The sequence below is a fragment of the Aquila chrysaetos genome, chromosome 19, assembly GCF_900496995.4.
Source record: "Aquila chrysaetos chrysaetos chromosome 19, bAquChr1.4, whole genome shotgun sequence".
Taxonomy (NCBI): domain Eukaryota; kingdom Metazoa; phylum Chordata; class Aves; order Accipitriformes; family Accipitridae; genus Aquila; species Aquila chrysaetos.
Window position 1 is genome coordinate 17,119,924 of NC_044022.1, and position 26,827 is coordinate 17,146,750.

At 41.9% G+C, this 26,827-nt stretch overlaps 1 protein-coding gene across 10 annotated transcripts in view; it reads right to left on the reverse strand.

Moving 5' to 3' along the window:
* Positions 1–6,531: 6,531 nt before the first annotated feature.
* Positions 6,532–26,827, reverse strand: part of FAT3 (FAT atypical cadherin 3) — a 422,077-nt gene continuing 401,781 nt past the window's right edge. For 4 of the 10 annotated variants that reach the window (XM_030042467.2, XM_030042462.2, XM_030042463.2 and 1 more), the window contains 6 exons: positions 24,172–24,325; positions 22,430–23,085; positions 20,203–20,316; positions 16,447–16,506; positions 13,786–13,821; positions 6,532–13,158 (listed from right to left, as the gene is read on the reverse strand). In XM_030042467.2, the coding sequence (XP_029898327.1) occupies positions 12,539–13,158; positions 13,786–13,821; positions 16,447–16,506; positions 20,203–20,316; positions 22,430–23,085; positions 24,172–24,325 (1,640 nt within the window). In that variant the 3' untranslated portion in view covers positions 6,532–12,538. Of the gene's footprint in view, positions 13,159–13,785; positions 13,822–13,852; positions 14,292–16,446; positions 16,507–20,202; positions 20,317–22,429; positions 23,086–24,171; positions 24,326–26,827 lie in introns of those variants that run through there. The other 6 variants (XM_030042468.2, XM_030042470.2, XM_030042471.1 and 3 more) reach the window with 5 other exon arrangements.

Consider the following 26,827-nt stretch of genomic DNA (forward strand, 5'->3'; position numbering starts at 1 on the left):
TAACACTGCACAGGTCTATAGTCTACAAAGGACTATGTATTCTGCCATTTCATTCTAGTATCTTCTCAACAGTAAGGCTAATAATAGTTTGATACAACATCTTTTGGTTGGAGTAAACCTAGGCAGTTATTGAGGCTGTAGTTTTCAAGGAAGAGATACTTACAGTGGTGGCAAAGGACAAAAAACCCCCTAATTTCCTTTAAGGATTTACCAGGCAGAAAAGGGACAGTATGCCTTGGGGTTATCAGAGCCCAGCACAACCTAACGGAACTAACCACAGAAGCTCAGGCAGGGTTTTGCTAAGCTCAGCCTGAAGGAAAGAGCTGTTGGTACCAGAGGTGCCAGGTTACTCGCCAGACTGGTGAGGTCTCAGAAACTTTGCTCAGAAGCAGCACAGCACTTTTTAGGGTAGTAAAAGCTGTGGCAAGACGTGGCAGATGACTCAGTGCTAGCCTGGCCTGTCTCTTAACCACGCATTTAAGACAATATATGGCAATTGTTGCAGATGATAATGAGAAGCTTTCTTATCATGGTAAATAGAAGAAATTACAAGGATCTCAGGGGAAGGGGCAAGAGGAGCTGCTAAGGATTGGCACTGTGGCTAAGACAGTGTCTGCATGGAGGGGAGCAAGAGAGTAGGCAATGAAATGAGGGCATTGTGTTGGGCATAAATTGCAGGGTTTCGGTGGCACGGAGGTTCAGGGGTGGTCTGTGTGGAAGGAGGTCAGGGGCTGCGCTGTGCTGGTCGCAGCTGGTTCCATTCAGCTCTGAAGATGATGCAAACAACTAATCAGGTGCCAAAGCCTCATGCTCAAACATATTTAAGGAAAAATGTCAGCTGCAGGGGTTAAAACACGTGGGAAGAGACACGTGAGGAAACACGTGGAAGGAGATGTTCTTGGGGATATGGCTGGAGAGGCTCTTGGAAAGAAGTGCTCCATGCCAGAGGAGGTACCTCTGAGGGGACTGCAGCTGTGAGTGACCCATGCTGGGGTACGGACACCCCTGAGGACCTGTGGCCACGGGCCACCCACATGAGGGCAGGGACACCCCTGAGGGACTGCAACTTGTGAAAGAGATGGTCCCCTAGCTTACTTTTAATTGGTTAGGTTTTTCTCTTCTTTTTTACCTTGTTACCCAAATCAATAATCAAAAGTTGTTGTTAGCTAGCAATGAATTAAATTAAATTAAATTCCTTAAGCAGAGACTGCTTTGAATATGACAATCTCTTTAGTATCACCAGCTGGAGCAGTGCAGGTCTCCATGTTCTCTGGACTCTCATTTGGGGAGCGCTGCCCCCACACCTAACAGCCCAAGGGAGTAACCTGACGGGGGACAGAGGCTCAAGTGCAGTGGTGAACCTTTCTTTGAAGAGGGTGACCAAACTGCAGTATCCAACACTCCAGCTGACCAGGGTTTCAGGTGCTTTTAAAGGCGAATGATTATGTTCTCGTGAACTTATTTCAGTTTGCTATTACTTACAAGTCACTTTTTCATTAAATGGCCCCAAATTATCACTTAATAGTAATAATCAAAAGAATTAAACTAGCTTACCTCTGGCCTAGGAAAAAATGATGCCATTTTCCAAAATGAGAGGGCTATATAGCACAGACAAAGCCTGGCACTTAGCAGTATTACAGTGTTGTATTTTCCTGCAGTCTTGCAGCACTGCTGTCCTCCTGGTACCTCTGGCTCTGCCGTGTTCTGAAGAAATCCTGCATCCCTGGGGGGGCAGGGTAAGCTCACATCCTTTTGTCGTACCAGAATTTGCCCATTTTAGCTAATAGGAGATGATTATGGAAATTACAAGAGTATGGCCAGTAGATTTTCATGTAAAAAAGGTACGCTTTCTTGGCTGCCTCCAGACTTTCTGTTCCTTGACCTAGACTCTTCACAGCTTAGGATCTAGTATGCTGACTTAGACCTCTTGATCCAAGATCTCCACTGCTTCTTATCGGAATAGTAGCATCAGCTCTGTGAGTACATAAGCATCCCACTTCTTGCAGTTACACTAGTTTAGGTTTGTGTAGACCCTTTACTCACAGGTGGAGGAAATCCAGCTCTTTTCCTGCTCTGGAAACATGAGATTTATGTAGTGAATGTCTGTCCAGGAACTCATACTACTTGCTTCACAACTGTAGGCCAGTGGAGAAAGCAACATTCCTAAACACTTCCAGGTTTTTAAGAGAGGGAGGGAGGAAAAAGCGGGTTTCTGGTCAACCTGACTAACCCTGAGTGCTGAGCAGGTCTCCCTGCCTCACTCACCAGCTCCGCTGATGTACGGTTTGAGTATTGCTGGTTACTTCTGGCTATGTGTGGATGCATTCAACAGCAGCTAGTAAGACAGCATCTGTTGGCAAACCTTCAAAATGGAAAACAGGCCTTAATCAGATCATTGTCTTCTTGCTTTAGGAGTAACCTTTTTTTCATAGAGTAACATGGGTTTGAGGTTTGCATTAATTAGTACTATGAAAACTGAACAGTAAGCAGAGATAATACAAGGTAATTTTCCTAAGGACCTACTAAATAAGATTTATGTTTACAGTAATTCATGAAAGGCAAATAATATTTATACATGGCAATGGAGGAATTTTAGTAGAATAGAAAACATTTTATTTCTTAGGACAGAAAGCACAGAAATAGATAGAATTACAGAACAAAGTAAGTTGGGTCCCTTAAATTCCTCCCATATGTCATATATTCCAGCCCCTGACCCTCTTAATGGCTCTCTTCTGACCTCTCTCCAGTTTGCTAATCTCTCGCTCTTGTAGGAGTAAATATACTTAAAACAATTACATGAAACAACAATTCCTGATAGCAAATTATGCACTGGAAGTGGAATCCATAGGCACCAAATAGAAGTTCATGGCTGAGATTATAATCTGGAATCCCTAACGGTCACTGAAGACAAATGATCTCTTCAGCTGGTGTCCTTCTAAAGCAGATATTAACAGGTTGGATGACTTTGCATCCTAGATCCCTTTACTGAATATAAAGAAGCCAAAGATGACTGGCTCAAAAGGAGGCACTGCCACTGTAGATATCTGAAGGTAGATGACAGGAATCCTGCCCCATGACTATATTTCGGTCTTTGCTGGGAAGGAAACACAAGGCACACAGTTTTGCACTGGAAGCCCTGCAGGCAGCAGCCCCAGTACTCCATTTGTGTTAATCTTTGACCACAAGGTGCACAGGAACTGTTAACCCTGCTTTGCTCTAAGTGGGATGGAGAATGACAGAAACTTGGTCTCCTTACAACCTGTCAATTCACACCTAACTTTAAGTAGCATATTTAAGTTTCCCTAACAAACAGTTTCCAGGAGAAATCCTTCCTGCTTCTATTTAGGCAGTGGTAATGCCCCAACTGCTGGGTTACAAACATCCCATCCTCAGGGAGAATCCGTGAAGTTACCAAAGACAACAGGAGTGATGTAATGGACTTAAAATGAGCACATCACCTTTTATGTGTATTAAGGCTGAATTACTTGTGCTGCTTAAATCCTCACACGTTGTTTTGTAAAGATATGATCACCTTATAACATTGTTAACAGTAATTAATGCATTCAATTTTCTATGTTATTTTAAATAAAATAAATCCCTTAGTGACTTGAAAAAAATAGTTTCTCTTCACAGTTTCTCTTTTTTATTTGCCATATAAATGACCTTGCAAACACTCCCACATAACTGCTCAGTAGGTTGCAGCAGGCAGCTGCTTTCTCTGCTTGGCCAGTTTACAGCAGCATTTTTCCCTTGAGAGCAATTCATGTGTCTGAGCAAGCCAAGAACTAGCCAAGTGGGACAGCTGGAATTAGCTTCTGTGCAGCTGGTTCTTTGTACCTTCTTTCTTCATCAAGCAATAGCTTCAGAGTAGCTGTGTCCACAGAGCTTGGTGGATTTACCCCTAGCTTGTAACGTACATCTCCCGCGGGAGATGCCTGTGGCTGTCCGTTGGCTTTAGTGGGAGCTCAGGCTAGGTGTGCTGTAGAAAGTTATTCCACAGACGCTGGAAGCTAAAAGTCATATCAAACTGGCAGCGGACTTAACAATTCACAGGTCTGTGAATTAAGACTCCCTTAACTGGCTTCCATTTGATCGTCCCTGGCCATACCTCGCAGTGGTTTTTCCTGCCAGGGCTGGTCACCACATCTTTATGTGTCTGGCTTATTGAGTCCTACAAGGAGCCCTACTAGATGACCTTTCCTCCACCCCAGAACCAGGGGCATGAGGATTTCATGTGTTGGAAGGAAGAAATTTAAGTAGTCTCTGGAAGCCTCAAAAAGCAAGTTCAAGTGGGGAATATGAGCTAAATATATGTATAGAAAGACCCTTATTATTGCTGGGGAGAACTTAATCTGTATGAGTTAAACTAAGAGAGAAAGAAGTTGACATTCACCTGCTGTTACATTTTCCTCACCTCCTCTCCTATGAAACCATGCATATTTCTCTCCGCCGCCAGGAGCCTTTCCTTCAGCAGGCTGATATGCCTTCTGGAAATGGCTTTCTTCCTTGCGGCGTATGACTGCTGGCTGAGAAGAGGTAGGGGGTTTCTAAATTGCTTTCTTTGAACTTGAGAGAAGGTCACAGTCATTGCACTGACTTTTTACCCCATTGCACAATAAGAGTGGGGGCAGGCAGGATGAAAAGTGGAAGCAGGGAAGGTGTTATCAGCAGGGAAATGTCTGTCTTTGATCTGAAAATGGAGATGCTCAGTAAGTTTGCAGATAGGAAGGACTGTCTCCTTCTTTTCACATCCAGCTGACTGATCCCTAGGATATTGTAGGAGCCCTCCAGGTTTTTCTTAAAGGCTGGAAATGTCACAGCCAGCCACCTAACACTGATTTTCCTGTTGTTTTGCATTACAGATGTTTCTGTAGAAATATAGGAAAAGCTTCTGTGTGAAAAACTCCAGATCCACTGAAATCACTAGAGCTCTCACTTTAGTGTCTGCTCCTTTTCATTTTCTCTCATTCGATGTTACCTCCTTAGTTTTAGACCACAACGGCTTCTGCTGCTCTTTGACTTTATGCACTGGCAGCACTGCAGTGTTAATGGGGAGGAGGCGGTTTCCACCCTGTTGGACTGGATATGCTGCAAGTTTACACAACCTGTCACTATAACACTTGGAAGGAAGAAATAGCTTATTTTTGGCCCAAGTTAAGGGGACAACCAGTGGTGGTGGTTCCATTTTGACAAGACGCTTACATATGTTTTGACCTGTTTGCCATCTCGATTCTCATCTTTTCCATCCTAAAAGAAATACTGATGTCATTCCCTATGTCTAGCTTTGGACATTAAACAGAGGCAAGAATTTTACATCATTTAGTCTTAAATGTTCTCCAAACTAGTCTTCCTCGTAAAATGCTCTGCTCCATCTCACTGTAACAGTGAGCCTCACTGAACTGTCGTGCTACTTCTGCTGCCACAAATATTTCCCTGAGATTGTGTCAAAATTGGGAAAGGTGGAAAAGAAGAAGAGCTCCTCTACAAGCAGGGAATATAGAAACAGAAAATTAAATAGGAAACTGGCTAAAGTAAGGGACTCATCTATTCTAGGACAAAAACTTAGGTATTCTTGAGGGAAGAGAGACTTCTAATGTTGACTTGATATTTTGCCTTTCCGTAGCTTAAAATTCTGTTTCAAGAATGTTGAGAAAGGGTATTTGTGCACTGGCTGGCAGGCTTGGTTGAAACGCTGCTCCGAGTCCTACGTGTTTTAATGGGGTACCGTGCTGCAGGCAGCACCCCTCCTCCCCAGCAGCACGAAGCATGCTCCTGGCCGTGTCACGGCAGGGCGTTCAAAGAGCTCTGGAAGCAACATCTCTCCTTCTTCCTACACTGCAGCTGGGCTAGCCATGCTTCAGTCCAGCCCAGCTGGGGCAGCTTGGGCTGTGGAGTTGAACATATGTGATGAAGGAGAAGTAAATGGGGTGTCCCTGAATGCAACCCCCTGAGCAGACCAAGTATCATGCCTAGCACAATGCCAGCTCTTTTCTGGGGCAGTGCTTACACACCTGAGAATTCCCGCTTGAATTTGTCCCAGCTGCCAGTGCCACGATGCTGGAGGATAGAGATGCCCGTGGCAGGAGGCAAATCTGTCCTGCTGCACTGCGGAGCAGGCTGCTGCTTTACACACCTGTCCCTTGTACCCCTGCTAAGGAGCTAATCCAGGACAGCTGGACTGTCCCCTGAAATTGTCCCAGTCGATGGAGCTCACTGTCTAGATGGCTACATGATGTGGTGATCCCTTTTGCATCACTTGAGGATGTGGATTTAATTAGGTAACTGCCTTAGAGTACACACACCAGCTAAGCAACTCTTGGCAAGAGAGCTCTGCAGTGTGAGTAGGGGCGCCTATGGAGGAATTGCCATGTAATAATGAAATGAATTTGAAGAGTCCAAAAAAGTAGCATTTTCTGCAATCCTGTACACAGAGAGGCAATGAAACACTACATTCCTTGCAGAACTGATATGTCTTATCTTGTTCCCTCCTCTGAAAGTAGGAGAAAAATCAAGAAATAGTCAACACAGCTGGGCTTTTCTTTTTGTTTACTTGGAAAACTTGTTTTAACCATCAACTTTAGCAAATTTTGGCAGTTACAAACCTGTACACTTTTTTTTTTGTTGTTGTTTTGTTTTTATAGCAAAAGAACACAAGACAATACTGCCAACAGCAATTATGAAGGAACAATTAATTTTCGGATGAAGGACTATACCCACTCAATGTGATAAACCTTCCCTTTTGCATAAGGTTGAATTTGTTGTCATTGGAGAAATGACATCTCTTAATACCTACTTGAAATGGCATAAAAATCATATCTCTATTTTTTTGTGCAAAACACATTCATTTAAAAAAAGTCAATAAAAAACATCTTCTTAAAAACAGAAAAAAGTTAAACAAAAAGAGCTGAACCCAAAGGAAAGTTACAGTACATTTTGAAATGATTAAAAAGTTTTCAAATCTAAAACTTTTTTGTTTTTTGCTGTTACCTTAAAAGTTTAAACCAACTTTGATGACTCTTTAGAATTATATCAAACAAACGAACAAACAAAAAAAATTAAAGCGACCTGATTGGCATCAAATATCTACAAAAGCCTGGTAATTTGAAACCATTATATACATTATTTTATAAACTTCTTTTTAAACACCAAAACATACATCTTTTACAAACCAGCCTGTTTGCGACAGGTAAAATTTACAAGACAATCTTTTCTGATACAGTGCTTTAAAGAGAACTGCTTTCACTCCTAAACATCTTTGTCACCTCCTGAAAAGCGGCAGTATGGGCTCATTGCATTGTTAAATAATAGCGATTCAGGTATTCCTATGACAGAAGAATGCTACAGTTCTGAGGGCTCCAATCTCTTTCCATAATACAGTTCAAGTGCACTCTTAACACTGGTAAAGATTACTTATGGCCTTTGTGTAATACAACATATTTGCAATTATTGCTTTTCATTATTACATAAAGAAATGAATTTAATTTCATTTCCTCCCCATCCGCCCATCCCTTGGATGATGCAGCTAATTTACTAACTGAATGGCCCTTCTGATAATGGAGATGTTAAATGTCATGTTTATGAAACACAGGCTAAAAGCCATGGATAATGGGCAATAGCCTAAATTTCTAAGGCTCAAACCACAGTTTGGTGTATTGAGAGGAATAGAGATGCAAACAGGCAAAAAGCACAGTATTACTGCATGGTAAATGATGGTAAACCATCAGAGAATGAACCTGAAGATGTAGCGCTCTCGTTGGAAACCTATGAAAAGTCCATTATTACTCCGTGAATAGCTCCAAAAAATACCAACAAAGCATAGATGTACTTTCACTACTGGTTTTAAATAGCTGGTTTTCTCCATTATTAAGGATGCTTCTTTTCAAATGAAGCTTAGCAGAACTGGATCAGAGCACCTTCAACCCTTTCTTCCATGACTGCAATTATTATCGGCTATAAGGATAAACTATAGCATCCGTTTAGCTTTTTCAAGCAGAAGCTCAATGAGGAGTAAAGCTGTGTTCTTAACCATTTGTCCTGTCCAGCCCACATTTCTCTTTACAACGGAATTTATAATGAGCCAAGAGCAACATTTTTTATGTCATATTCTCAAAGTTTACCACCTGCCTGGCTCACAGAGACAACAGGCTGCTGTCCCCCCATTCATCAGCACTTCAGTGGCATGCATTTTCTCACTTTGCTGCACCCACTCCGAGTTTCTGACTGGAGAGGGTACCAATACATCAAGGCTAGCACTACTTCAGACTACACTAGAGAATTTAGAGAAGGGGAGAAAAAAAAATCGGAGGACCAAAATTTAACTTGTCTGTGGAACATGCAGAGAGGGAGAGCCCGCTTGAGAGATGGAGCACACAAATTTCTGACTTCAGGAAAACAGTGGCAGTGAGAAGCCTTTGACTCCTTCCAGCCTTTTACTGCAACTGTAGGTTAAAGAAACCCATGGAATAATTCAGGATCAAAGACATCACCGAGCCTTAGGAAAATAGCTTGATTGACTGGAAATCACAGCTCTGTAATGAATCTCTGCATTGCAACATCCTCCTGGTTGCCTTGATACGCTGGGTCCTATAGGAAGGCAACTTTACAGTGGTCTTCTAGTGGGGCTGTCCATTTGGCCCCATTGGAGGGATGTGATTCTGCAGCTCCTTGGTGCCACCTTTGGCCCTTTGCCCTGCTATTAGATACTGGCTCAGGACAGCAATCATATCCAGTATCTATGGTTTTGTGGGGGTTTTTTGCCTGTTTTTTTTTTTTTAGGATGTTTATAATACAAAGGCAAAATAATTAACATATTTAAGAAAGGTACATAAGCCTAATTTTTCCTTTTGCACAAGGCCACTTAATGTGGTATTGGCAGCATAAATTATGTTGTCAGTCACTTTAAGGCTCTTTCCATTGCCAGGGTTATCAAAAAGGCTGTCAATGTGCATGACATTCTCAACCTGATCAAAACGCAGAAAACAAGCACCCTTTTACTCAGAATCATACACCCCTGGTAAAGTCAGTGATTTCTGATACAAGCATATATTTGCATTTTAACAAGTTGCTTATTTCTTTTGTTGTTTCTTTACAAAAAGCAAAGACTGTCTTGATCCTAAGAGTTATAATCCACTGGTACTCAAAAGTACTTTATTAAGTCTATGAAACCTCTCCTACAGATGATTCCAAAAGAAAATACCGTGTAGTGGAGCCATCTACAGGAACGTGAATTGAAATACAGACACACAGGATTAGCAGAGATGTGAGGGGAAGCTCTGACAGAACCAGGGACCTGGCAATGACAGCAGCAGCAATATAAAAATCATCATATGGCAGAAAAAGAAATATCTATTGGATGGAATAATACGAACACTAATTCTTACATTAGGTTATGAATGTGGTGTTAACTTCCAGGTTAGAAGATTATAGCTTGTCCACGTAGAGCAGTAATTAAAAAGAAAATAAAATGGTTTGGATTAACAAAAGTGATGTTAATATGAAAATCTTACTCCCTAAGAGGTATTTCACCTTCAGATCTGCATTTGGGTCTTATCATTATCAAAAAGAGCCAGAACAAAACATAAAGGTCACAGAAGTACCAATATTCACAGAGGGGCATCTGTTTGAAGATGGATTAGGCCTATTCGATTTGGAGGGGAGGAGATATTGAGGTATAGAAATCATGAGTGGGACAGAGAAGGTTGAACGGGTGATCCTTGGCACCTTCCCAACAGCACTTTAATAAGTAGGCGTTCAGTGAAATGAAATGGCAACAACATCAAAACAGAAAAAGTACTATACATTGTATTTATGCATATTTTACTAGTAAAACTCACTACCAACAAGATATTACTGAGGCAACAAGCTTGGTAAGAAACATTGATTTTTTTTTTTTTTTTGTATGGCAACTGCTAGGCTCCCATCATATTCTCCCTCGTGACACTTTTGATATGTCCCAGTAAAGTTTTGGTTTTGGTGTCTCAGGCTTATTCGAGAATTTTCACTACAGGAAACAGATGACAAGTACGCTTCATAACTAGGTGGGGGCTCGAACAGAACTAATTACATAATGGAGGAAAATGTCTCACACCAAAACTGAGTAGGAGCAAACCTCATGTAAACTGCAGCCCAATGCTAAGAGAGCATTACAATCTCAGAAAGTCATACCAACTTTAAAAGTGCAGCTAAATTTGCAGCTATGTTTTTCAAACTCAGATGTTCCTACTCTTGAAGAGACATCAATCTAATTGCATCTGCTTTCCTGCAACATAGACTTCATGAACAATGCAAGTCATCCTCTATCTGTGCCTCTAGGCTTGCCAAACCATTTCATGGCTTATTAGCAAATCCCTCAGTTCCTTGCAATCGCAATACAAATTTCCATTGTTTTTTCTTGAAAACACAGGGATAGTAGCAGGGAAAAGGGATTGAAACATACCATGAGCACATTCAGAATATATCACTGTTACAGAAGCATGTTTACTTTGAGAAGACAAAGTGACATTCATAAATTCGATGGACAGGAACTATTTGCAGACAAGTACTTGATAATACTTGTATGTGCAGTACATTCTTTCTAGAAGTTCACTCAATTTATTCATGTACCTGTATAATGAGCTGTTTTCTAGTGAAGAATTGCTGCACGATCCCAAAGAAAATATCTACACCAATCTTTTACAGCTATATGAACTATTGGAGGGAAGCAGCAACATATTGTACCTACGCCAAGAATTTTAGAAATCCTGTTTTATTAAAAGTGTTACAAGCTGCAATTATTTAAATTACATTCTATGAAGAATTTCTTTGTGTTGGGGGCAATTTCTGAGTAAACACTTCCTGCATGTCAAGTAATGGCCCACAATTTAATTTTGGGTGAAACTCAAGTCAGTCAAGAACATGCCCTGGAATACAACTGCTGAAACTATCCAGTTGAGATGTTTGACCAAAAGACAGGACATGGAAAGCAAGAGAGGAAACCTGTGAACCAATCTGTTCATCTATAACAACAATTTATGTACTCAATAGCTTTTCAGAATGACTGAATTATGCCATGGAAGGAATGGATGAAACCCCAGCAGTAATGCAGACTGCAGACTCACATTCCTTCTATAAGGTATACAGATGCTGTAAAATGCAGTGGTAAAAACATTTTCATAGCACTGAGCAACAGGTATGTATATTCTGCTTTAATACATTGACTGAAAATCCCATATTTCCATATTGCACTTAGCTGCTCAGGCCAAGCCAGTGTGAAAGGCCATTTACTCCAATCAGGCTGAGAGAAGCATAAAAGCATACAGATGCTGTGGTTTTCCTCATCCCACAACAATATTCTGAAGTCTGCCAACAACCTTTGGAAGTCCTCAAATCCTATGAAATCACATATCCAGCGGAAAATCTAAGGCCAGATCTTTGGCCGCAGCCCATCCGTGCAGTTCCACCGACTGAGTCAGTTTACAGCAGCTGAGAACTCATCCCGTAAACTCTAAGGATGGATATTTGCCAAATGACATTACGGTAACGATTTGAGGTTACAGCAGCGTTATATGCAACTTAATTGCAACTAATTTTACTGCAATAATCATAGCATGATGACTGCTGTTAGAGAGGTGATTGCCCAAGCAAGGAATTTCAAAAAAACCAGCAGCGCTTTGTAGATAGTTAGCTTTCCCAAAGTTTCCAGATACATGTTCACATTGCATACAGAAGTCAAGGGAGGCTGTGCAGCTGGGGCAAAACTGGGCCACTGCTGAGCCAGACTTTGACATTTCTAGAAGTCCTCACAGGTGAAGTTATGCACACGCACCTGACATCAGGTTTTAAAAAATGGCTACCAAAGCAGGCCAATTTGGAGTAAATATACACTGTATAGATGTTGCTCTATATGCACACAAAGTAGAATGAAATGCTATGTAACAAACAAAAGCATAGATAAATATTTATGGGCAATTGACTGGTCACTTGTTTTTGATAGGTCAATTTGTAAATGCTGTTTTTTCAGCCATCTGACGTGTTGTACACAGCAGCCTCAGCGATCGATTGCTTTCACTCTTTCACTGACATAAAACTTCATGCAACAGTACATCTTGGAATGATCCATACCAGTTCCTTAATACTGTGGGGACACCATAACACTGTAACACTTTTAATAATACAATACAAAAAAAAAAAAAAAAGAAAAATCAAACTTTGGGGAAGAGAAAGAAATTATTTAGCAATTATTGTTTCCCCCTGCCTCAAAAGCTGAGTTCTACTCTTGGTAATAAATAGAAGGTACATACTCTCCAGATTGTCTGTAACAATTTTGTGATGTATAATACTTAGCACAATTGGTCTCTTCGTGTCTGCACATACAGTATCATTTCTGAACAAGTTAATAATGGGTTATACTGTATTTTTGCCTTGCCCAATATATATAGATACACCTTCAGCAAAATTTCTTCTCAATATTTATACTATTAATTTGACCAAATGACAAAAAAAGAAAAAAAAAAAAAAAGAGAAGAAGAGGAGGAAGAAGAAGAAGAAGAAGGAGCTTCCTTTACACTTGTGTCTGATGCTGGGTCTCCACAAATGGAATGTGAACATTTTCTAGGTTGAGTTCCTCCACGCTTTCATAGTCACTCATGGCTACTTCGGAGTCATCAAAGCCGCAGCTGGCTGAGACGTCAGAGGAGGAGGCATCTAGAGAGTTGTGCAAGGATAAGGGCATCTTACCTGCAGTAACGTTTTCTGTGTTCTGGCTTGGGCCAACAGCAAAAGTACTAAATTCGTTCCCAGTCTGAGACCCCGTGGTGTCCGTCTCATTGGGGAACTGGTGAGGAGGGAGGTACTGGCTAGGGTGGAAGTGCGGCCGTCGCCTGCAATCGGGGCTGAGCGTACTTGCCATGGAGACCGGCTGCGAGGGCGGGAGGGTTTCATATTGGTCCGGATAATCCTCTGGAAGAGGAGGCGGTAACTGGTCCTGGCTTAAAAACTCCTCTTCGTGAGGGGGAGGGTAGTCGCTGTCAATGTCGTAGCCACCAAGGTAGTAATCTGTTTCCAGCTCTCTGGTACTGCCGTGATGAGCCGAGCCTCCATCTGCCGTCTCAAAATTGGGCACCTCCTCAATGTCAGACAAGCGAGCGCTTGGCATCCAGTCAGAGGTATCCCAATGATACGCTGCAGCGGGAAAGAGAACCAGAGTGCTCCGTTAGGAATGGGGCCGCTAAGGAGAACAAAGCGTCCTGCATGCACTCGCCTCTGAGTCCTCACGGCACGTTCGTATCGCAGCATGCGCCACAGGCCATCGACACAGGTCAGCCATGCTCTGACCGGAGGGGCAGGGGAGGAGAACAAAATTGTACTATGATGCTAATGCAAACAGGCAAAGAAACAAAACACGGCCGCTCTCGGGCATTTCGCCTTTTAGAATGCTACTAGGTTGTGTTAGAAACTATGAGTCCAAGAAATCAAAATGACAAAAATCTCTGAATTAATGTTTTTCACCGTTATTTGAAAAAATCTATAAATGAAGTCAGCATGCTTATGGTATCACATCTAGTCTCCCCTTCCACCTCCAATGACTTCGTTTCAAGAAAGAAAGTGTGCAAGCAAATAATCTGATTGACTAAAAACTGGATCCTGAAATAAAGAAGGTGGCTGACCATTCTCATGCAGCATTTGAACCCAACAGAATTCAAACAAAAGAAGACACGCGAAGCAGTTCAAGAAAAAAACAGATCAAATCAGTGCCCCGCCCACCCCAGCCCAGTCCAACAGGCAGAAAGCGTCTCAGAAAAAAATCACCTCTGTTGTAGTTCTGTCCTTGATCCATAACAGACACTGTCAGATACAAAGTGAAAAGTAAAAACTGGTAACTTGGAGCTCGTTACCAGCACAGTATTATACGTGAAAATACAAAACTCTGCATGCATATTTCTAAAGTACAGCTGCCTCCGTGTCGTTTTAATAGGATTTTTAATTGTTCTTTATTTTAGCATACAAGATAAGCTTGCCCAGTCAAATGAAGACATACATAAAGAAATGATTATGTCACGTGTATTATATTCCTTTTCTATCATATCTTAATTATTTACCCTCACTGAACAGATACGGAATTACATTAGAGCTGGAATTCTTAATACAAAAAGGGCTATCCATCATTTCTACGGTTTATAATTGCAAAGTACATTTCTCTCTCACTTGTTCACTTTGAAACAGAAAAATAAGAATCTACCATTCTCAGGGCCGGTTCAAACAAATCTGGGCCCACCTGGGCTCAGATACCATGGTGATGGGCACGGTATAAGAACCTGAATAGAATAGAATACAAAGCCATTTAATGGGGCCGTCAGCTACAATGCCCCACAACCCCATACCCACCTCCCACCTGCACTGCCATGCTAGCTGGTGGGGAGGGAGGCATTCCAGTATGGAGAGGGTGCAGGGGTGGGGGAGAGAGCAAGGAAAGAGGTTTTATGTGAGACGAGGGCGGGGAATAAGCTGCAGCATTTTCTAGATGAGATGCTCTTGTTCAGCCACATGTTATTGGGCTTCATGCAAGAAGTCACTGGGCAAGGTCTCTCGACTGCATTGCTGGAGGAGGTCTGGCCAGATAAACAGACCTTCATGGCATTACAGTGCTTAACCTCTGGGGCTCAGCCACAGACGAGGGCAGAGAAGACTGTTCTCCAGGCCTCCATCTACTGGAGACCACTCTTGCCCTTGCCTATCACCACATAGCGCATGTGGTGATAGCGATTTCTTCGTTAGCTCGTTAGCCAGACAGTAGCTTTCTACCTGCTCTGCGTCAGCCTGGGGCGAGGAGGGTTGGGGCTACTGCAGGTTTAGCAGCAGTGTCTGAACCGGCCCTAACCACTCTTCTCCTTCGTCACTTCTCTCTTTTTTGTAAAGCGGATTTTGTTGCCTTTTGGTCAGTGTAATGACATTGCACCCGAGATGCGTCAGGTCCCTCCGAGCTGTGTGGTTTCAGGATCCAGGAGAACCTCACCGATTTGCTGACCTGCACAACCCTTGGCAGCTCCCTGGGGAAGGAGCCCCATCGTCCCGCGGCTCCGCGGCAGCGATCCTGCCCGCCAGGCACCAGGAGCTCCGGTGCGGCTAACTGTTCACCGCTTTCACCAGCTCCGCTGCAGAGCGTGCAAGGTTCGTGAGTCTCAGATAAGGAACTGGGAAGTGGGAAAAGCATTTTCAGTGACAGTCTCTTGAAACTGATGCCAGACTGGCTTTTTCTGACCTGTAAAGCATGATGGGGAGCCAATGTGTTTGCTTAAGCTTTCCTTTAGGAAGGCAAGGCCATTTACAGTGGCTATGGTTTCTTTTCAAGGTTATTTTCTTATTTTTTGAGCGGGACTTTCTTTTTGAATTAGCTTTGGCTAGTTCATTTTATTTGATAGCGAGAAGAATGGCACTCTTACACTTCAGGAAATCAGTAAATATACTATAGACAAATACTCAAGCGCCATCACTAGCAAGGAGTAAAAGTGCTTTTCAAAATTACCGTGACACTGGCTGAAGAAAAAAATCAGTCTTTTCACAAAAATAATTTACTTGATCATCTTTAAGCATTATGCAGACTGGATTAGCTGAAGTCTGCAAAACCTGGCTTAAATTTGCTAAAGACATATGAAATTTTGGACTTGTGCATAACTTGAGTTGACGTTGAGTTGACATTTTCCAAGGATAAGGTAAATGTTGTACAAATAAATAAAAGCAATGTTTATCTATCATACATCACGTTTCCCCAGTACTTTACGGAAGAAGAAAAAAGTGATATTCCTGTTTTACAGGTAGGGAAACCAGTTCACTTGTAACACGACGTGCTTGAGGTTACCCAGGAGGTCAGTGGCAGGGCTGAGTCTTGGGTCCTTGGACCCATATTCAATGGGCACATCAACCCCAGGGGAAAGGCAGTGGCAGGCCGGCTGCCTTGCTACGTGGCATCCACGGAGTTGTGTCTACACATCTTCTGTTTGACAGTGTTACCTGGGAGAAACCAGCCACCTGCCTACCACCACTTTGCTCCTCTCCGTGTGGTCCCTCTGGAGTGCATAACCCAGCTCTACTGCAGCCTGGGACACTTTACAGCCTTCCTGCGTCTTCTTCTGTTTCCCAGTCTCTGCAGCCAGGATAATCTCAATGATTTGGCTCCATTGTCAACCTAATCCTTTTCTCCGAAGGCAATGGGAATAAGCAAGCAAAAACATTGACTTGAACAGAAGAGGATGAAGGCCTTGACACCTTTTCTACCACCTCCAAGTACCCACAGATATTTTGTGGTACATCCCTCTGGTGTTCTTGTGTTTGCTGGTGAACATGCTGATCTGCAAAACCCAATCCCTGCCACAAGTTTGCCGGTCAGTGCAGATTAGTGAGGTTCTGCTGGAATGTTTCACAATGAAAACAGGAAGCATTGTTGCATAACAAGAAAGAAAAAAATTTAAATACCTTCATTTTCTATAGTGTCAACTACATTGTTGACAAGCTGTATGACAGTCACTATGGAAGCTTGCAGGGGAGGGAAAGCAGAAAATAAAGGGAGGGGAAGGACAGCTTCAGGTTAGTATTTAAAACACACATCATATGTTACCACAATAAATTCTCTCAAACAGACAGAACTGACATTGAAAAAAAAAAAAGGCTGCAGACCAATGCATAAATCATGCAGTGGGTTGCAGGACATTTCATTTCAGATAATCCCATACATTGTTTCAGACTGGTGATAAATTCCAAACCAGCATTTCCAGAAAGGCATATGGGATGATATGTATCACCTCATAAATTCAAGCAGACTGGCCAGCTGATTCAATTAACCAAAGCAGTATCTTGTCCACCTGACACTAATTTCTAATTCATTCTTGCTTAAAGGTCTCTAGAGACGGTGCCATGTGCTCTAAGGGATCATTATCTTTTAGACCATCACACCATCTGAAACGGTGCTAAGCTCAATCTATTTCCTAAGAGGAATGTTTTACTTATTTACTGTTTGTGCTGTGCCACGTAATACCTCTGGGATATTAAGCAGTACTGCTGTAATTAGGAGGACACATCCAAGTAGGTTTGGTTCAAATTTTGATCTGTGTTTGACAGAATATTTTCACAAATGCTTTGTGTGTTCTCTGCAGGTGTTTTACCAAAACATACTTTTCCCTTGAAATAATTAATACAGACCGTGCAATTGTTTAACATGGAGTCCAACAGGCCTATAATGTGTGGTCCTCTAGATGATCTGCATTTTGGACTAACACACAGCCCTGCCTTTGAGGACCTGAAATAAAACCCACTAAAACCAGGGGGAAAGCTCCGGTTCAGTGGGTACTGGATCCATCCCTTTTCCTTTGTCTTATCATTAGGAGAAAACTGATTGCTTTGGAGCAGGCTAAGAAGGGGACCAGAAAAGTTGGGCAAGACATACTTTTTTGTTTCACACAGAGGTCACAAGGAACATGTTAACAGTAATAGTGCCATTCAAATATATGTTGAATATTTTGATGTTCTTGTTAAATTTTGGGCATGTGATCAAGGATTTCATCCAATTTCCTCAGTCCTTGTGAAGGCTTGGCAAAAAGAGCCTTGATAAACCAAAGAACTGTGTTCTATGTCTGCGTTGAGCATGTTTATGCCATCAACAGTGTTGGTAACTCTACAAGGGAGACTTGTATTGGCTAAGGCATAATAAACATTATGGAAAAATAAGTGACTCCATGTAATTAGCTGCTGCATGGCTGTGAAAAGAGGTGGAGGGCAGCTGTTACTGTAGGAGGAGAACAACCGAGAGTGAAAAACAGAAGGTCAAAAAACAGGGCCAGCACAGCCTTCATCGTAACTCAGGGTTGGCTCTGGTGGGAGCTGACCAGAGCATGTTCACGGAAGGGAGGGAAACTTTCACCCCAGGCAGCTCAGCGCAAGGCAATCCCCAAATACAGCATTGCTCAGCGGTAAAAATTGCTGTCATCAACAGCAGTTCCCTGGACTTCCCAGCACAACCATCCACTGGCCTGCAGTGAAACAGTAACCTAAAAATACACTTTTGTCTTGCCCTACCCCCCCATTCAAAATAGGTTACCATGGAAACCTGTAACTTGCCTTTGAAGTGACTTCCCAAAATATTATTGCTGGAAGTGGGCAACTTTTATTTTTTTACATTTGTGGCTAATAAAAATTTTTGCTTTTTGATCACAAAAAATAGTGGTAACTACTCTCAACAAGGCTAGGGGAGCTGAGCAATTTAAATGCAGGTGGAATTAAGGTGGAAAAAAATAAAAGTAGGTTCAAAGTCACACCCCAAGAGAGTTTGCATGGTGAGACAACCCCTATTCGACCCAGCAAGAGAAGGCTCCAAGCACCATGGAGAGGGTGAGTGGAGGCTGCCTGCACCTGGTACAAACTGAACAGCGTAGGGCTGTTCACGCCTTCGGTGGGATGCGTCCCAGTGCTTCTCTGGCGCCAAACGAATTTCCCCAGTCGGAAGCGATTAACCGGTTTCACAGGAGAGTGTCGGCACAGCCATTTGTAGAGCAGCGTGACACAAGCCTGTTCCCACTGCTAGCCACGTGAGCACGCGGCAGCATTGCTCTCAGCTTTGGAGGACGAGTGTGGACCTGTCCTGTCTCCCCAAAGAGCGCGGATGCTCAACTGCATTTGGTGTCGTTACACTGACAACCTTTTACCCTTTGCAGGGATGTGAAGTACAAAGAATTCAAATGACAGGAAGGGCAAGGATCTATGGCTTCAAGAGGGATATCCATTAGCCCCTATGAACATATACATGAGCGTATATATGCTTACTTGTGCCTGTATTTATATATTAAGCCCTTGCACTGCAAACCCTCCCTGCTGCTGCAAAAAAAACAGAGCAGGCAGTCGTGCATTGACCTCTGCAAAGCAACTCAGATGATTTAAGTTTCTTCCCTAATTCTCCCTGAAGATATGGATTTGTTTAGACCCTCAACTAGAATTGTTATCTCTGAAGGCCATATTTTAAATACAGCTTTCACAAAAAAATGAGCGGGCACAGAAGGTCCAATCCAGGTTCAGTGGGTACTGTGTCACTGATTTAAATGGGGGCAGGATCAGATGCTTGAAAAGCCTAATTAGAATCTGGGAGATATAAAAAGTAACCACATACAATAAATGAGTACCTGAATAATTATTCTAAAGGTAATTACTATATAAATATATATTATTGAAATAATAGTAATTCTAATCATTCTGAAAAACACTAAAGGGTGTTTTTTTGGGGGTGCAGGGGCAGAAAAGCACTCAGAAGCTTGATAAAAATACTCATGATGCTTCAGCCACAGCTGAACCAAAAGGAACTGCAAGTGCACTTCTCTTTAAGTGCTTTTTCCAACATTTAGGAGTACCTAGGGAAGAGCTGCATGACATGACTGAGGAACTGAGTCTCCAGACAGTTCATTAACTGGCGGCTGAGGAAACTAAGTGCAATTTCTTTGTGCTAATCTTTTTCTGTGTATCTATCTGAATGAGGCTTCCCTGACATCCATCATCCCTCCCCAGCAGAACATCTTGCCTTTTCTAAGACCCACCGCTCAACATACATGGGCCATAGGAACAAAGGTTTGCTCTGACTTTGTAGGCCTCTTTCAGGCTGTATATGGCTCTGCCCATGTCACCCACTGAGATAATGATGTAGGACATGACAGCGGGCAACGAACATGCACCGAGCAAAGATTTAATGGTGCTCTATTGTTCGCTGAGCTGCGAGTGCCAGGGAGAGGCCAAGCCACCAGGGACTGGCTCATCCGCTCATTGCTGCTGCTGAGGACCAGCAGAGTTTTGCTGGGGCCACAAATGAGACCTGGCAAACGGCACAGAAATTCCCTTTAATTTGACTGATGAAACATGAAAGTCATCCTCTTCCAAGAGGGAAAATGATAGAAATCCTACAGTTTCCCGTGCAACCTATTAGTCAACTTACGTCTTGGCAACATGACTCTGCTGTATCACACCTCTAATTCACTGTAAAGCTTGGTACTGATACACCAGCTCCAAGCATCAAGATTTTAATTATGTTCCTATAATTTAAAAAATGGACACAAAGTGAGGGTTTGAACCCAGGACTTTCTGACTTCTAGCATCATTAAAGGGCTTTCTAGATGTCACCTAAAGGTTTTTAATAATATTAGAAAGAGAGTTAAATAGCTTTGTCTCCAGCATAATAAAGATGAAACCGTTTCTTACCATTATCATCACCGGAATCAGACTGGAAGGAGCTGAGGGATTGTACTTCGGAGTTGCTGCCTTTATTACTTCCTGCAAAACAGGTCACTTCTTCAGCGTCATCAACCCCTTTACCTTCATTGACAGCAAAAACAAAGCAAAATGGTACTCTCTAGGTATGCACATTTGTCTATTTATACCACGGAGCCATTTAAATCCTGCCAACAAGTAACCTTCTATAATTTTTGTCAGAATAAAATAATTTCCTTCAGACAGAGGAAATGACCTATTGGTCAAGGAAGCAGCTGACAAAGATACCTAGACTTTTGAAGCGTTTGAAGCCCAAAGAGTCTTTCAAGTGGCTGACACCACTGTAATCAAGGAAGAAACATCTGTATTCAGTATTGCCTTTTTAGATGACATGTAGTCTCAGCAGCAAGAAAATGATGACTGAAAAAATGTGGTATAAACATCTTATACAGGAGATTACAGTTACATTTATCTTTACTGTTCATTTCTTAATTTGAGAGCCTCATTAAAGGCTCATTCAATGCTCAGTAAACAGATTGTGCATCTTTTTATTCACATCAGTGGCCCTCGGATCAGATTTTAATGGCTCCACCACTGACATATAATAGATTATGCTTCAATTTACATTGCTTTTCATCAGGGACATTCAGTCTTGACAACTCTTCTACAGTTTAGAAATGTAACTGCAGCCTACGGTATAAATTCTCATGTAATTAAACACACATGAATAAACACATTCAACTAGACATTATATGAGTGATAATAAGGAACGCAAAAAGTTATCCTCCATAGTAAGCACTGAGATAGATACCTGAGCTAATTACAAATGAACAAGCCCAGGTGCTGCAAACACGTAAGTACAGCTTTCCGCCTGCTAGCTGTAGATATTTCTACCCAGCATGAGGCACCTCCATGCAGTAAGGGCTGATTTGCTCCTGCTGAGCAGCAGGGTATGTAGTAGATGGAGCGAGTGCTGCAGTAATGAAGCTGCACTGCTTCCCACTCCTTGACAGCTGAGGTCCGTCTCATGGCGTGGCCTCATGCTGTGCAGAAATTCATACAGATACCAGCAGCGTCTGCGGCAGAAACACCCAGGAGAATACAGAACAGAGCACGTGTGGGGACTGGCATGCTGATGCTTTCAATCAGCAAAACTATATTTAATGTTTAAAACGGTCAACCACAACACAACTATGAAATACAGTCCGAAAAAATGCAAATTAATTCCTGTTTTTCACTAGAAGACCTTAGCCAACGTGCTGCCTTAGATGTAAATGTGCAGGTCAGGGCACAGGTATGAGGCAGTGCCCGATTCCTCTCTCTTTTCCTCAATTCCTATTGCCTAGAACTACAGGACTATGAGAGTTTCTGGATCATGGAGTTTTATGTGACAGTTTTGGTTAAGGCTGTGTTGCAGTGGGGTTGAAGATGCATTAGGAAAAACTACTAAAAAGAGAAAACATCATAAAAAAAACCTGTATGCTAAAGCAAACATCTCCCAGTCCATGTGACATGTTCTGATTTGCAAGGATAGACAACACTGGGCCGCAACCGTGTCCCAGCAAACTGGTATTTCCTGCTATGACTGAATAGATGATGTTTGCTGCATCTCCAGCAACTTGTTCAGGAATGGAAGGAACACTGTGTTACTAGGTGAGAAACCATCAGAGCACAATTAGGGCAAGCGTGGGGATCAGAAATTTTGTGATCACTCTGATTCGGAATGCAATGTTCTGAAAAGGTGATCCTATAAGTAGTGCATGATTTTCTGCTTAATTTCATAGACACTGGAAGTAGAGAATATTAATTCATTTGTCCCCGTTGCAAAACAGGATTGCTTCTTCCAGAAAGTTTAACTCCCCCAGGAGACAAATTGCCCAAACCTAGCAGAGTTTATATTTGAGAATTCTTCCCCAAATTATTTTTTTCCAATTGAAAGATAATTGCATTGTATCACTTGAAGAACTAATGCTCAGAGCACTTACTCATATGTGCTTTCTGAACAAGTGAAATAAATGCGTTTAGTCATACTTAATGCATAGAAGTAGAGGTCTTGTATGCCTAGTTTAATGATAACCTTTCAAAATTAAACCAAATCACTTCTTGGAGAAATATAACAATTTTAAATGTATGAGGTTGGAGCATTAAAGGTACCTGTGCCACTGTACCTGCTGCACCCTGAAGGCAAGCCCTACCTCTGGCAGGGAGGAGCACTTACTTTCCGTCCCAGCATCCCACGTGCTCTTCCTGATGGAGTCGCAGTCGGAGCGGCAGGGAGACATGGCGGGCAAGTTTGGAGCTACGCTGCACACCACCACCCCCCGCCTGGCTGTCAGTATTCGAGGGGACTCGGGATGAAACGTTGTCATCTCCTGGTGCTCCACACCAAGCCCATCCACTATCTTGTCCAGGTTATTCCGTGAGTCACTCTGGAAGCACGGGGTATAGGCCATCGGCCTCACCGGGACCTGCGGAGGCCCAACCTCTTGGTAGATGTTTCTGCTGTCTCCGCTGTTCCTGATGTTCTTGAACTGGATGCCGTTGCTCTTGTTGAGCAGCGCGGCAGTAGCTGGATCCTGTACGAGTGTGATGTTGTTGCGGGAATAGTTCTTCCTGAAAACTTTCTTGCGGAAGATGATAAAGAGGATGATCAGCACAAATATGACAAACAGGACCACGGCTATTCCTATCAGTTCCTCCTTGCCGACGTATGAATGCCCAGCTTGAATATTGGGAACCACCACGGGGCGAAGACCACAGTATTGCCCCACATAGCCAGGGGTGCAGTTACACAGAAATGAACCAAATATGTTGACACAGGAGCCACCATTTTCACATTCTTCTCTTTCGCACTCATTGATGTCTTCTTCACACCTGAAAAGAAGAAGAGGAGAGTTTGGAGTTTGGAGAACACCTAGCAAACAGCCCAGCTTGTACACCATGACTTATCTTGTCAAAGTGGTACCACTACAGTTAACACCTTGCTGGTGCTTGGCAAATGATCATAGTGTTATCACATTATTTAATGGTATTTATTTTTTTCTACGGGTATTTCATGGCTTTTTAAGACAATAAAATAGAAACATCAAGAAAGAAATAAGAGTTTAAAGCCTCTGATAGGAAAAGGCTCCTTGACCCTAATGAGGCTCACTCAATGTAATAGACAATCTCAGCCTTTTTGTATTGTTTTTGGACCATCCCATGGGATTCAATACAAAATATTAGGAGGATTCAAGGAGAAAATAGTTGAGAAAAAATATAGTAAAAAAATCAGAGTACTTATTTAAGAGAAAAGGAGGTTATACTGACTGTGTAAAATTATTTAGGGCTGGAGATAAAATGAGCAAATATTAGAGAAGTGGGGGAAAAAAAAAGAACAGGAACCTTAAAGAGAGAGGAGAACTGGAAAGAAGAACAGGCGATCAAGAAAAAGGCAGAACAAAAAATACAAACAGTAGACAAACTAGATGAGAAAAAAAACATGTTGAGGGGCAGGTCAGGGTATTTTCTGTTTTTATACCAAGTATACAATCAAGGCTGGGACTTTAAAAAATGAATGCAATAAATTAGGCTTTATGTCCAGGCTAAGGTGACTAAATAATTGATCCATTTAAAAAAAAAAAAAAAAAAATTACATAGCAGCTTCCACAGGCTTTATGGGATTGCTCAAAAAGCCTCTAACACTTAGGTGTACATATCTCAGTGAAAACTGTCTGGAGATAACATCCTGAAATAATAATTTAGGATACTAATAATTAGGCCAAGTTCAGAAAAGCATTTCTGAATGCAGGCCTAATGGATTTCTCAGCTGTCATCAGCTTATACTTGAAATAAGCACTAATTTTTTGGCTTATTTTTCGCTAAGTGAATCATAGCTTTTGAGTACAAAATGCCTGATCAAATAACCCGCCATCACTGAATTGAAAAGCTCCCATTGCCCACCTGGGGAGGGTCACTTACGTTACTCCCGTCAGGCCATTTTTGCAGTTGCAGATGAAAGCGTTGCCGATGGGATCGCATGAGCCTCCATTCCGGCAGGGATTTGGGAAGCAGGCTGTGATCTCCGACTCACAATTCCTTCCCGTAAACTGGGAGAGGCAATTGCACTGGTAGCCTGGGAGGTGAGGGACACAGAGAAATAAATCAGAAGCCTAACACTGTATCTGTCTAGAAGCAAGGGGATCCATTTGGCTTCTTTGCTCCAAAAAATATGTATTGTACTGTGGGAGAAAGGGGACGTTTATAGTTGTTCTGGTATGTCTGTGTGGTCCACACTAATTCCAGACAAGAGTTTGTTTGTCTGGGCAATTGGAGCTCATGTCTACAACCAGGGACCAGAGGAATAGCTGCAGCCCAGACCATCCTGATTGTCATGATTCAGACAAGAATAAATGTTGTCCATGAACAACTTTGGTCACCAGTAATATTCTAGATCAAGGATGCATCTCCCAATATTTTTGAAAATACAGACCATATTTGCTGATAGCGGCAGCCCACACTCCTTTAGGGGCTTCACTGAAGCACAAATTCATGAGCTGAGAGCTTTTCCACACCCGCCTTTTAGAAGGATGACACAGTAGGGATGTGACAGTAATAAAACACTTGGTAGTGATACTTACCACTTTCATAAAGAGCATCATCTAGGCATGAACTATACACTTCATAATACCAGCTGAACTGGGCAACACCAGCTCTAATCAGAGCTGATTATGTGCATTGTGTGCTATTAAGAGACTGATTAATCAGTGGCTGCAATACATCAGACATAAGTCCATTCAAGTGGAGGGGGACCCTGTAGGGGATCAAAGTCCTACTTCCATGTTACTTGCCAACAGTGGAGCAACAGCATGGGTTTTTTAAACTCATCAGTTCACTCTGCCAAGTATCAAATGACAAATCTCTTATTATTTTTCCCTCTCTTTGTGATTTCATATGGCACGATGCCATTAATAAAAACTTTATTTAAGGTCACAAAGAAATCCAGTGAAGCAGTATGTCTCTATGTTATGTTGTGAACTGGATATTGAAATCCAAGTGCTTTTACACTTCAAAAGAGCAAGGAACATGTAGGTTGTGAAAGCCATGAAATGGCTAAGGCAGTCCCTGGGATGGAAAGGATCCCAGATTAGAGATGTTGAACTAGCAAAATTTTCCTGGACATCTGTAAAACACTCTGGCTGGTATTTTTAAAAACTGCTTACATAATCTAAATGCCCTAAACAGATGTGTAGGCAAGGTTCAAGCTCCAGTTATGGGGTTCACATACTTACTGAATATAGCGTATTAAGCAACTGGAACAAGGAACTTTCCTGCCATTAATACTGCTGGAGGTAGAGCTGAAATGGTTGAATGCAACTCAGTTCAGTGTCAAAGTTATTGGAGAACAAACTGATGTAGCTGAAATATCATCCCTCTGTGGTGAGCTTTCTAAACATATTTTTAAAAACTTTTAATATCTATACACCTGACACCCCTCCCTGCCCCCCCCAAACCCAAACGTATTTTAAAAGCCACTGCTCTAGGAAACAAGGCAGGAGTTTCCAGCACAGTTACAAGGAAAAGAATTTCATGGAAACAACATGGAAAAGCCCAGTGGAGGCATGAGGCAAAAGCAATTCTGCATTAAGGCTCCCCCATCTTTTATGTCCTATCCAGTTCAATTCGCCTTGTTCAGTTACTCTAATTGAATTCTTTCATGAGGACAGGCTTTAGAGAACAAACTTGGAACCAGACTTGCTGGCGTATTCAGTCAAGAGTCCAATCCTATTTAATTGAAGATAAATGAAAGAGATACTTAAATATCATGCTGTTTCATTGTCCTGCTATAAGAAGGGAGATAGAAGCACTGCTGTTTTCAAGGTTGCAGAGTTAAGAAGAGAAATGTTTTGACTTTGGGGATTCCTAGAAAGTGCATTTGGTCAGCACCAGCAAGATCGGATTATTTTTTTGTGTCTTATACATATCTCATTCAGACAATGCAAACAATTTTCTGGACCTGTAGAGATCTGGGTCTCAAGAATTACAAAACTGCAACCGCGCCAGGCACTGCATTTTGATGCCATCTGTATGAAAGATTTATTGTTAGTTGGCAAAGTACCTGATCTAGAAATACTGTAGGTAGAAATCACAGCATGAATAAATACGGCTGTTTCAGTGCTTCATTTTATGACTGAACAGTGACATCTATAGTTCAAAAATTTGCAGTAATGTTTTTTTATATATATATATATGTCTCAATGAGTTTAACTGAAATGAAAATGTTCAACTCAAATATAAAATATTTTATTCATAAACAAATCTGTTGCCTTATATAGTAGCAGAATAGGTATGTTCTGTTGGCTAACTCATATTTTAAACCTACATAGCTTTAAAGTGACTTTAAAAACCAACTTTCTGTACCGAAATTATTAGTTGCCAATCATATGTAAGATAAAGCCTTCGAGTCACTTTCTTTTCATGTCTTCTGATTGTTTCAGCTGATTAAGTTCTGGGTTCTCAGTCTGTAACATATTCTGTTACATTTATTCACTGCAGAAAAACTTAAGAAATATTGATTTGGTAAAAACCAAATTATACTTAACCACTAAGTATAAAAGGAACATGGATTTATTAATTA